The following is a 13,436-nucleotide window of genomic DNA, read 5'->3' on the forward strand; positions in this document are numbered from 1 at the left end:
ACCGTGGATTCGGCCGAAACCGAATCCTTCAAAAAAAATCCCGACTCCCCAACCGAATCCGGGATTCAGTGCATCCCTATTTGCAGTACGCCAGTCCCCCTGCTTACTGTCACTAGTGATGAGCAAATGTTTTCGCCATGGATTCACAGCAAAATTTCACATTCCGCTATTGCCGAATTTTTCAGCAAAACTGCTGAAAAAAATTGGCGAGGGAGGAAAAAGTAAAAAAAAAATTGCGGTTGTTTCAAAGAAAGTCTTGTAAAAAAAAAAAAGTCACTGTTGAGTCAAATAAGTCATGGCCACGCCAAAAAAAGAGGCCTAAAGCATTTTTTTTTCAAAGTACCTTAAGGTTTTCATAGGTAAAGCAGCTTGAGAGTTCTCCAATAAACAGTGTGATAGAAATAAATTCCATTAATTTGAAAGAAACGTAGCAGCACTGAGCTCACAGACAAGAAGAGTAAAAAAAAACAAAAAAAATTTGAAAACTTCAACATAAAGACATAAACAGATATTTCCATTAGCGGAAACACATTTTTTCGTCCAAATTTTTCATAAATAAGCCAGTTTTTAAAAAAACAAAATTAAAAAAACATTTTCAAGATTTAATTTTTCACTAAAAAATGTGCAAAAATCCAGCCCCTTGAAGACTGAGTCTTGGGATATACAGTTTATATAGGAAACTACAGTGTCTTAAGAAATTTCCAATTAAATAAAGCGCAGGTATGGATAGCATGAAATATTTAGAATGAATAAGTACATAGGGGTTTGAGGTTGACTGTAATTGCGGGTCAGGATAAAGATGAAAAGGCTTCCAATCAAATCCATCATCCAGATCAAATGAATTAGCATTAAAAATGGAACCTGAAAATGTGAGATCTGAGGCAAATGAAATGGAATCCAAATAATTCAGTCTGTTTTTGCGCAATATTGAAGCGTTTAGGGGAAAAAACATGCACAAAAAAACTGTATATAAACTAAAAGTAAGTCTAAACACATTCTTTTTATGTACTTACTGCATATCTAAATTCCCAGATCCCTGCTTGCTTCTCTGAGATATGGTGCTGGCAGCCTACAGCAGTGTGAAGCCTACAGTGACATCACTGAAATCTCTCTCCCCTTCCTGTAGGTGCCAGCGGCAGCCTTCCTATTCTCTGAGCATATGTGTAACTTGATCCTGTCTCCTGTTCTGAGCTACACATGCCCACCAGCCAATCAGAAGCGGATCTGCCAGAGGGGAGGGGGGGAGGGAATGAAACACATGTGCAGTATGAAGCAAGGAGGGAAAGGAAGGGAGAATACCTTTTTAGAGATGGCTGCCTGTTCTAGAAAATGTGCAGTAAGTGTGACTGAGTAAATATTTTATTAGGTGAGCCAAAAGTGTGGCGTTTTTACTAAAAAATAGGAGGACTATTGGGCAGTGTGCTTTTTACATTTTGACTTGCAATCTCCTTTAAAATTGCTAACAAAACATTAACATCTATAAAATGTTTATTTTTCTAAAAAATAATTAAAAACTTATTATTGCGGAATATTCAACACCAAACTTGTTTTTAAAATGGAACTGATTCAATCAATCGGAAAGAGATATGACCATGTAAACAGTACAAATACACAATGCGATTTTTCATTTAAAAATTTGACTAAATATCTTTAAAATTGCTAACAAAACATCTATAAAATGTTTATTTTTCTAAAAAAATAATTAAAAACTTATTATTGTGGAATATTCAACACCAAACTTGTTTTTAAAGTGGAACTGATTCAATCAATCAGAAAGAGATATGACCATGTAAACAGTACAAATACACAATGCGATTTTTCATTTAAAAATTTGACTAAACCCATTTCCTAGACTGTCTGACATTTACCAAAAAATCCTATACAAAAAAGTCAGCGCGGGAAAATTTTTCAACTTTTTTGAATTGTTGGCCGGACTTTTGCAAATTGTCGCACAAAACGTTTTGAGACAAAAGAAGGGAAGAAACTTCTGTCATTGACTTCTACATGATCTCGGCTGGTGAATTGTTGCACTTGGATATTTAGCCGTTTTGATACAAAGTAAATCTCGAAAAAATGGCAACTTTATTTTTTTGCGACTTACTGCTAAAAATCTGAATTGAGAGAAAAAAAATCAGATGGTTAGTAAATGGCCCCCTGAATGTAAAAGATTCCCATCTGGAATCAAATGGGTTTTTAAACTCTAATCAATATTATGCTAAATTAAAAATAATTCTATAGAAATAAAGATGCTTTTTTAGACCACATGTGTCAACCGCGGGCTGAATACAGCTGTATTATGTGGCCCCTAGTTACATAGTTACATTGGGTTGAAAAAAGATCAGAGTCCATCAAGTTCAACCCTTCCAAGTAAACCCAGCACACAGTATCTTAATAAAAAATTTGGCCGGCGCCTGTGTTTTTGATTTTGGCCCCCTAATGTGATTGGGTTTGACTCCCCTGCTTTAGACAATATCCCATACCTCTACAAATGCAATAAATTATTTTTCTTTCCAAATGAGAGCCCATTGATCTCCTCCAAAATAAATAAGTGCTTGTTAATGTGTCAAATGTGTATTCTAATCCAACCTATACAATGCAAAATAGTAAATCAAGGTGTAGAAAAACAGATACAGTAGTGGGGTTTATTTTTTAGATAATAACACTTACCTCTACACAAAGCAATGAACTGTCTTATTTGCCAAAGGAGAGCCCAGTGATCCGCAGAAAGCTGTTGTTAAATAAACCATCAAGTTGATCTCTAGAGGATAATTATAATGTAGAAATTTTGCCCTCTAGAGAAGATCCAGATAACTCAATGTTAACTATTGCTTTTCACTGGCCAAAGTGTTCTTGCGTGACTTGTCTGTGTAGTGGACAAGTGTGAGATAAAACGATATTTGGGTAAGCAATGTGAGAATGTTATAAAAGAACACAATGTGGTCAATGTCCATATAGCTTGCCTAGATGCAAACACAACAAGAGTTGGGGTAGAGCCAAAAGGGGACATACCAAGAACCAGATCAGTGGGGCATCCATTCTGCCCAAGAGAGGAAGACTTCAACCACTGTACAGGCTACTCCATCCCACCAAATAGCTCCCATTTAGCGCAGAAGTTTTGTTTTGTATGTATTGTAAGGGATAGTGTACCTCCTATTGTAAATGATAAGGATATCAGAAGTCACTGAAGGGTTCTGTGGCCATATTAAGGCACAAGACCATCCAGGTGATCTCTAGTGGATAATTATAATGTGGGAATTCGGTCTGGCCTCTAGAGAAGTTCTACCTAATTCAGTGTCAGTGGGCTAGGTAATTCAATGGAATAGTGCTTGCCTGACTCCTTGCCCATTATGGGGAGAGATGTTATTGCTTTAAATCAGGCCAACTTGATATGAGTGAGTCTTAGCAAACACCTGAACTGAAATTCCAAAGAGATACTAGAAGGATCACCTTCCGCTTATAAAGAAACAAAGTAATATTCAGGATCAAAAACAGATACTTGAAAAATAGACAAGTGGAGAGAAACAACCAAGCGATCCAAAATTTGCACTCGCTTCTGCTAAATCAGATTTTTTTTACTTCTAGATATTTTCAATATTTACTAATGGTTTTTTTTTCTGATATTGTTTCTTGAGTTTTTCAGAAATGTTTCCAGAATTTTTGATTTAGCAGAAGTGAGTGGTGCAAATTGTGGATCGTTTGGTGGTTTCTTTCCACTAGTCTATTTTTCAAGTACCTGTACTGCTGGCTAAGTGTGAGGAAGAAGGTCATTGGGGAAAGAAGTGTGAGAATACTATAAAATGTTATGTCTGTGGCTAGTGATGAGCGAATCTGTCCCATTTCGCTTTACCATAAAATTAGTGAAACAGCGAAAAATGTGCGAAACGCATTTGTTGCGCTATTTTTTTGTTGCCCACGTCTAATTTTTTGTTGTCCGCGTCTATTTTTTGTTGCCCACGCTTTTTGTGACGTGACCGCGCCTAATTTGATGCGCCACAAAAAATTCTTTCCACGTTGAATTTTCGCGGAAGTTTCATGAAACAATTCGCCAATGGCGAAATGTTGAAATTCGCTGCAAACCCATGCCTGTCGAAAAAATTCGCTCAACGCTATCTGTGGCGAATTTGCCCATGTTCACAGAGCTTTCCTTGATGCCTAAGCTTAACACTGTCCAGACTGGGGAAGAGGCAAAATGAGACATACCAGAAGATGGGTCAGTGAGACATCCATTTTGCCCAGCAGAAGATGAGTTTGAAGACTATTGGATACAGTGGCTTAGACCAAAACTATGCCGTTTCTCACAGACATGTAGGGATTTGTGAAGAACAAGAAGTAGTGGGAATCAAAGATAAAAAAAATAAGATGTAAGCCTCAGGTTTTATGATCTTATTTAGGTATAGTATATGCAAAAATGTAGAAAACAGGCCCTTGGGGGTCTATGGTTGAGGTGATTGGAGAATGCTAGATAAGGGAGATCAGACAATGATGTAGGAGACAAGGAAACAAGTAGTAGAGCGAGAGATGAGAGAAAAGCAGGCAGAAAGCAAGAGGGGTATAAGGTAGCTGACCAAGAACTTCCATTTGTAGACTTTGTTGTCCAGTCCAGACGGCAGGTCAGGTGTAAATGCAAGCTGGTCACCTCCTGTCATACCTTTCCCTCAGACTCCTAAGCTTTTGAGAAGTTAGGACACTGAGGAGGACACATTCACTTTAACATAGAAGCAAGTGATTTATTTAGAAGAAAGGAAGTTCCATCTTAATATTTGAAAAGGTCTGGGAAGTTGTGGAATTCCCCCTTTGAGGACAATGGGAGAGGTTTCAGAAAGGGATTTTGCCTTCCTCTGGATAAACTAGCAGTTAGGCATAGAGCATAAAAGTTTTAACTCTATGGACATATCTTTTTTCAACATAAGTTACACTGTACCTATTTGGGGCTATTTAATGTCTGCTTTCTGGTTCTACTGCCTTTGTAGGACTGCACTGAGTTCTTGCCTAGAGTACCCCAGTGGAAAGAGAACCCCACTAAAAAAATTTTTTAACCTTTCTATGTAAAAAAAGAACCACCAGTATCTGTCTATAATGTCCTAAAGTGAATCACATGTCCTATCGCATGCTCTTTTTTTCCGGAGAAGACAACCCCAGCATTGATAGTCTTCATAGTTTAATTATGCCATTCCCTTCACCAGTTTAGTTGCACATGTCTGCACTCTTTACAGCTAATATCCTTCTTAAGTTCTGTGCCCAAATCTACACTATATACACTATATATTTATATAGACCATTGGCATTGGTCTAAGTCCAAGCATGTGGCATATTGTCCTATGTTCTTCCTTTCTGAAAAACATCCCCTCTACCTGACTATAATTTCCTCTAATGTACATACTCTTGTGCAAGTACTTTTTCTCCAAAGAAAACCCCCATCTTTGATTGTCTTCCCTTTGCCATTATACCAGGGATTTGTAAAGAGGCAATCTTAAGTAGTTACAGCAAAGTATCTTTATATTTGGTGTTCCCAATGTAATCATTCTTATAGACTAAATAGATACAGGTATAGGATGCTCGGGACCAAGGGTATTCCGGATAAGGGGTCTCCATACCTTAAGTCTATTAAGAAATTAATAAAACATTAATTAAACCCAATAGGATTGTTTTGCATCCAATAAGGGGTAATTATATCTTAGTTGGGATCAAGTACTGGTACTGTTTTATTATTACAGAGAAAAGGGAATCATTTAACCATTAAATAAACCCAATAGGGCTGTTCTGCCCCCAATAAGGGGTAATTATATCTTAGTTGGGATCAAGTACAGGTACTGTTTTATTATTACAGAGAAAAGGAAATCATTTAACCATTAAATAAACCCAATAGGACTGTTCTGCCCCCAATAAGGGGTAATTATATCTTAGTTGGGATCAAGTACAGGTACTGTTTTATTATTACAGGGAAAAGGGAATCATTTAACCATTAAATAAACCCAATAGGGCTGTTCTGCCCCAATAAGGGGTAATTATATCTTAGTTGGGATCAAGTACAGGTACTGTTTTATTATTACAGAGAAAAGGAAATCATTTAACCATTAAATAAACCCAATAGGACTGTTCTGCCCCCAATAAGGGGTAATTATATCTTAGTTGGGATCAAGTACAGGTACTGTTTTATTATTACAGGGAAAAGGGAATCATTTAACCATTAAATAAACCCAATAGGGCTGTTCTGCCCCCAATAAGGGGTAATTATATCTTAGTTGGGATCAAGTACAGGTACTGTTTTATTATTACAGAGAAAAGGGAATCATTTAACCATTAATTAAACCCAATAGGGCTGTTCTGCCCCCAATAAGGGGTAATTATATCTTAGTTGGGATCAAGTACAGGTACTGTTTTATTATTACAGAGAAAAGGGAATCATTTAACCATTAAATAAACCCAATAGGGCTGTTCTGCCCCCAATAAGGGGTAATTATATCTTAGTTGGGATCAAGTACAGGTACTGTTTTATTATTACAGAGAAAAGGGAATCATTTAACCATGAAAAAAACCCAATAGGGCTGTTCTGCCCCCCAATAAGGGGTAATTATATCTTAGTTGGGATCAAGTACAGGTACTGTTTTATTATTACAAAGAAAAAAGGAAATCAGTTTTAAAATTCTGAATTATTTGATTCAAATAGAGTCTATGGGAGACGGGCTTTCCGTAATTCAGAGCTTCTGGATAACGGTTTTCCAGATAAGGGATCCCATATCTGTACATCATTTTCTTGTCTGTCGTGACCTATTTTGATCCATCTGGCTCATTTATAGTGGCCAAATCCATTGTATAGTTATATATGAACAGTAGTATATCCTATTGAAAACATTATCTTATTAATATCTTGTAGATTGTAAGCTCTTTTGGGCAGGACTCACTTCCCCTCTTGTATCGGTTATTGATTGCTTTATATGTTACTCCTTGTAGATTGTAAGCTCTTTTGGGCAGGGCTCTCTTCACCTCTTGTATCGGTTACTGATTGCTTTATATGTTACTCCTTGTAGAGTGTAAGCTCTTTTGGGCAGGGCTCTCTTCCCCTCCTGTATCGGTTATTGATTGCTTTATATGTTACTCCTTGTAGATTGTAAGCTCTTTTGGGCAGGGCTCTCTTCACCTCTTGTATCGGTTACTGATTGCTTTATATGTTACTCTGTATGCCCAATGTATGAAACCCACTTATTGTACAGCGCTGCTGAATATGTTGGCGCTTTATAAATAAATGTTAATAATATCTTCATAATCTTGGGAAAAAGGAAAAATAAAAGAAAAAAGGGGTAAGGAGAGGAAAATGCGTCATTAGAAAAGGAAGAAAGAGGAACCAGAACCAAAAACCAGAAAGTCGCTCAGTCGCTCCATGATCATCCTTATGAAGCTCCTAGTCCATTCTCGTTTGTTAACCCCTATATGATTCCAAAAATATCACTCAGGGTCACCACGTCTTTACATATATGTATCTTGTGTCCCTTGGACACTGCTAATCAACATCTCCATTCGCATAGCATATCCCCATCTCTTTAATCCATTCAGTTATGGTCGGGGGGAAGATGGATCTCCAGTGACGTGGTATCACTGTCCTGGCAGCACCTAAGCAATATCCCAACAAAGACCTTTTATATTTTGTAGTTGAACCCGAAAGCATTGATAGTATGACTACTGAAGGGCCTGGTTTCATATCTAGACCCATACACAAGTTAATCATTGAATATTTGTTCAAAATTGTGGAAAATTTAAGCAAGAGAATTAAGTATGCAATCACTTCTACAAACTTTTTAATGAAGTTTAATGATGTTAAGTCCCAGCAACATAAGAATATAGCAGTATATAACCAATGGAGTAACCACAGTAGATGTTACTGGACACAACAGTAAATTCAGTTTAGGGCCCCACAATATTGCTAAATTGACCAATGCTCCAAAAATATAATGACATTTCTCATAACATGGGATCTTACTGGGTTCCCTACACTGCTGGGCCCCTCCGCAACCATAGGGTCTGCTTCCGCTGTAGTTACACCCCTGCTTATAACCCTCCAAAATCAACCACTGATAAATACCCTGTATGGGAAAACATTTACGCAAATAACAGTTGCAGTATTGTTGCAGTATTGTAGATTCTTTTGTCATATGGCTTAAATGTATAATTTATATGAATTAAGGAGGACTATGGTACAACAGGAAATCTCTCATAGTTTTTGGAGCTATGGTCCTAATGTTTTGTTTCTTGCTCAAGATTATGTTGTTAGTTACAGGATTCATTTTAGTTAAGGTGGCCATACATGGGTCAATTGTACCTGCCGATATCGGTCCCTTGGACCAATTTGGCAGCTTATCGACCTGTGTAGGGGCAGCAAAGACTAGCCTGCACGACCTATATCTGGCCTGAAATCAGCCAGATATCAATCGGGCAGGTTAAAAAATTCAGTTGGATTGGGGACCGCATCGGCTCGTTGATGAGGTCCCCGAACCGTCTGCGCCCTTAACAGTCATTTAATGTGATCGCTTGGCCCCAGGGTCAAATGACCAAATTATCCTAAATTCCCCTGATATTGCCCACCCATAGGTGGGGATATTTGGAGAAGATCCTCTCGCTTGGCGACCTCGCCAGGCGAGCAGATCTTTACGTGTATGGCCACCATTAGGATTTGGGTTACGGATTTGGCCCCATATATTATTTTCAGCTGGTGTTCATACCAGTGGTTAATAGAGATGTAGCGAACTGTTCGCCGGAGAACTAATTCGCACGAAAATCGGGTGTTCGCAAGTTCGCGAACTTTTAGCGATGTTCGCAATTTTGGGTTCGCCTTAGCTGGAGCCAAATTTTGACCTCTCACCCCAGAGCCAGCAGATACATGGCAGCCAATCAGGCAGCTCTCCCTCCTGGACCACCCTCGGACCACTCCCTTCCATATATAAACTGAAGCCCAGCAGCCATTTTACATTCTGCCTGTGTGTGCTTGATGAGTTAGTATAGGGAGAGAGCTGTGCAGGGGTTTGAGGGACAGTTTAGGTACCTTTGCTGACTAATAATCTACTTTCTACTGCTCTGTATGTAGCTGCTGTGGGCAGCTGTACTTCTGATCTCATCTGCTGTAACCCAATAGTCCTTGTAAGGACTGCTTTTATTTTCTGATTACTGATTACAACAACGTATTTTTCAGAGAAATTTTTGCCCTTGATCCCCCTCCTGCATGCCACTGTCCAGGTCGTGGCACCCTTTAAACAACTTTAAAATCAGTTTTCTGTCCATAAATGGCTTTTTTAGGTTTCAAAGTTCGCCTTCTCATTGAAGTCTATGGGGTTTGCAAAAGTTCGCACTTTTTGGCGGAAGTTCGCAAACGGGTTCGCGAACTTTTTTTGTGAGGTTCGCTACATCCCTAGTGGTTAACAGGCTATCCGTTTCAATGTATACTGCCCATAACCCGGTGTAGCATTTATCTGAATAAACTGCTACACCTGAATGGAATTCTATCTGTTTTTAAAGGAAATGACAACTGAAGTGTGATGCTGTTTTGTTCTGCATACAGTCCTGTATTATACATTAATATTTCAAGGTTTGCCAATATCTAGTATAAATAAATCTAAAGCAACTGGACTTGTTAAGTAATCATTGAAGATGTTTCACTACTCATCCGAGCAGCTTCTTCAGTTCACCTGACTGGTATGGGAAGTCCTCAGCATATGTACTCTTCCACTAATCCAATCACAATGGCACTTTGTAACTCTTCCACTAATCCAATCACAATGGCACTTTGTAACTCTTCCACTAATCCAATCACAATGGCACTTTGTAACTCTTCCACTAATCCAATCACAATGGCACTTTGCAACTCTTCAGAGAAGTGACACCTGAAACTCCAAAGTATCAAGCAACTCATCGAAACAGGTGTTGCATGAATGGACGTGTGAAGAGTTCTGAAACTGCGGGGGTACAGATGTTAGAACAGCATTGTATGTAGCAAGCAGATGGTGTCGAACGCCCCCACCTCTGTTTAAACCAGTCCAGTTGAACTGAAGAAGCTGCTCAAATGAGTAGTGAAACATCTTCAATGATTACTTAACAAGTCCAGTTGCTTTAGATTTACTTATACTAGATATACCATGACCTGGATGAATGAAAATCTTCATAGTCAAGGTTTGGCAATCTTGATCCCACACCTGACCCATCTATACAAGAATTATTTTCTGTGTAAAGTTTTACTTAGTGATGTTTTGAGTTCCTTGTTCCTCAGACTGTAGATCAAAGGGTTTAGAAAGGGGGTTAATATAGCATACAATACAGAGGCCACTTTGTCATCTGTGAAACGGTACTTTGCATTTGGGCGCAAGTAATTGAACAAAGTACTGCTGTAAAACATAAAGACCACAGTTAGATGGGAGGAGCAGGTGGAGAAAGCTTTGGATCTCCTGTTTGATGATTGAATTTTCAGTACAGTGGTGATTATAGGGTAATATGGGTAAATAGTGGCCCCTAAAATGAGAACTCCAAAAAATATCTCAGAAAAAAATATTAGCAATTCATTGATGAAAATGTCACTACAGGAGGCCTGAAGCAACTGGGGAATGTCACAAAAGAAACTTTGCAAAGTATTTGAGCTACAAAACATCAGTTTACTCAAAAAAACAGTGTGAACCAAGGAATGTGCTGCATCAAAAATCAACATGATTAATACAAGCTGAACACAAGCTTTCCAGTTCATTATTTGAATGTAGTGAAGAGGGCGGCAGATAGCAATGTATCTGTCATAGGACATCACTGCCAGCACAATAACCTCTGATGCAATGAAAAAAAGGAAAAAGTAGATCTGAGTTATACAGTCTCGCACAGAAATGAGCCTTCTATTAGTGAGTAAGTCAAAGAGCATTCTTGGGGCTGTCACTGAGGAGTAACCCATATCCAGACATGCCAGGGTTCCAAGGAAGAAGTACATGGGGGTGTGAAGATGGGAATCAGTGAAGATCAGGAGAAGGATGAGAAGGTTCCCAGTCAGAGTTATAAGATAGATGAGGAGAAACGTCAGAAACAGGGGAAGCTGAAGACTCGGAAGATCAGACAGACCAGTGAGAACCAACATATTCTCTATGGTTTGGTTTTCCATCTCACTTTGACATTGCCTATAAAAATGATATTGACCAATCACATAACAATGATAATACATAAAAACATATTTGTTGTCCCATTTTTGTTGATCTGCACCAAAGTAAAACTGGACCCAGTGCTGATAAAAAATAATAATTACTCTTCAAGCGACAATATATTTACATACAACATCGGACTGTTACAAAAGTCAACATAATACATATACCAACATACTGTTGGCTTTGCAAAAGATCAGTTCTACCGCCTATTGATGAGGGCTGCACCAAATTGAATCCGGTGTTAGTGGTGATACGATTTGCCAAAAACATTGTTTACAAAAATTCTTACAAATATATAATGTAGATATTACAAGAAAATTTTGAAAAAGAAAGAGGTGATGAGCTTATAATAACATTTGTAATAGGATTTTATGAAACCATTGGCATTTTTAAAAATAAACAAAGAACGTATTAATATAAACAAAGAGCTTATTAATGTAAACAAAGAACATATTAATATAAACAAAGAACTTATTAATGTAAACAAAGAATGTATTTATGTAAACAAAGAACGTAGTTTAAAAGAAAATTGGCCAAAAAACACTATAAAATACAATGTATAGGTGTTTTCGTTTTTAGAGTCAATATTAAGAGAAATTTTTATAGTTTGCTCTTTATCCCTATTCAGTTTTTTAGGGATTTGGGGGTAACTATTTAAGACATTGGCTGAGAATTGTCTCTTCACCCTTTGATAAAGATATCACTAAATGCTCTAATTATGGAACAAAAGCACTTAAATGTATAAAGAAAATATAGTAAAACAGACACAATATGGTTCATTTCTTACCTCTACACAAAGCAATGAATTGTCTCTCTATCTCTCCAAAGGAGGCCCAAAAATTCTCAGAAAGCAGTTGCTAAATACACCATCCAGTTGCTCTCCAGTGGATAATTATAATGTATAAATTCAGTTTGGCCTCTAGAGACGATCTAGATCATTTAGTATAAGCAGAACAGTAGTCCCCAAACTCCTTGTTTATTATGGGAGCACTAGGAACAGTTTTTTTATCTGTCTATAACTTACTTTATATGTCACTTTACATGTCTATAACTTGCTTTACATGTGCTCAGTGCATATAGAGTAGGCAAGTGTGGGGAAGAAGGGCATTTGGGAAAGCAGTGTTAAAATGCTATAAAATGTAATATCCAAGGTGAATTAGGCCTATGTTCATAGAGATTGACCAAAGACCTATAATAACACTGTCCAGGCTTAAGAAGGCCTGGGAAAGAACTTGGGGGAGGCCCAAAATCATACAGATCGGTGGGTGTATACTGGTAAGCTAGTAATGCCTAAGGGAAGGGTGTTACTGTATACTATCTAAAGATTATGAGTAAAAACATGAGGGGGAGATTGGCCAATTGGCTATGAATTCCAGGGAGCACCAACAACAAATAAGATGAGTCAACTGAAAGGGAATGGTGGACATGTTATATTCCTTAGTGTTCTTTTGGAGTATTTTTTATTTAATTTCCAATATTATTTTGAGAATTTGACCCAAAAGAACATATATTTTATGGGAAAGCAGCATAATGTTTTCCTTCTTGTAGTTGGTTAAAGTATGGGGGCAGGTGTAAATGCAAGCTGGTCACCTCCTGTCATACTTTTGCCTCAGACACCTAAGTTTTTGAAGTTAGGACACTGAGGAGGACACATTAACTTCAACACAGGCACGTTATTTATTTAGAAAATGTTCCATCTTAACATTTGGAAAGGTCTGGGAAGTTGTGGAATTCTCACTCCAAAACAGTAGTATTATCAGAAACATAAGTTAGCTTCAAGAAGGGGTTGGATGACGTTTTAGCACGTGATGAAATACAGAGTTATTTCAGTAAAAAGTTGATCCAGGGCCATCCCATCTTGGAGTCAGGAAGGAATTTTTCCCCCCTTTGAGGCAAACTGAAGAGGCTTCAGGAGGGCATTTTGCCTTCCCCTGGATAAACTAACAGTTTAACTATTTGGGGCTATTTAATGTCTGTTTTCCGGTTTCACTTGCTTTGTAGGACTGCCTAGTTCTTGCCTAGAGTACCCCAGTGGAAAGACATCCCCACTAAAATTCTCTAACCTTTCTATGTAAAAAAAGAACCACCACTTTCTGTCTTTAATGTCCTATAATGAATGTAAAGAGTAATCAATCCCCCTCACATGTTGCTTTTCACCAGAGAAGACAACCCCAGCCTTGATAGTCCTTCTTCATAGTCTAATTATTCCATTTCCTTCACCAGTTTAGTTGCACGGTCTGCACTCTTTACAGCTAATATCCTTCTTAAGTTTGGGGG

The 13,436-nt window shown here is 37.9% G+C and overlaps 1 protein-coding gene across 1 annotated transcript; it reads right to left on the reverse strand.

Annotated features, from left to right (window-relative positions):
• Positions 1 to 10,198: 10,198 nt before the first annotated feature.
• On the reverse strand, positions 10,199 to 11,119 carry LOC116407782 (olfactory receptor 5B12-like). The gene has a single exon (XM_031893801.1). The coding sequence runs from the start codon at positions 11,117 to 11,119 to the stop codon at positions 10,199 to 10,201; it is 921 nt and encodes a 306-aa protein (XP_031749661.1).
• Between the last annotated feature and the right edge of the window lie 2,317 nt (positions 11,120 to 13,436).

This window comes from Xenopus tropicalis, chromosome 9, assembly GCF_000004195.4.
Source record: "Xenopus tropicalis strain Nigerian chromosome 9, UCB_Xtro_10.0, whole genome shotgun sequence".
In the NCBI taxonomy this organism is placed as follows: domain Eukaryota; kingdom Metazoa; phylum Chordata; class Amphibia; order Anura; family Pipidae; genus Xenopus; species Xenopus tropicalis.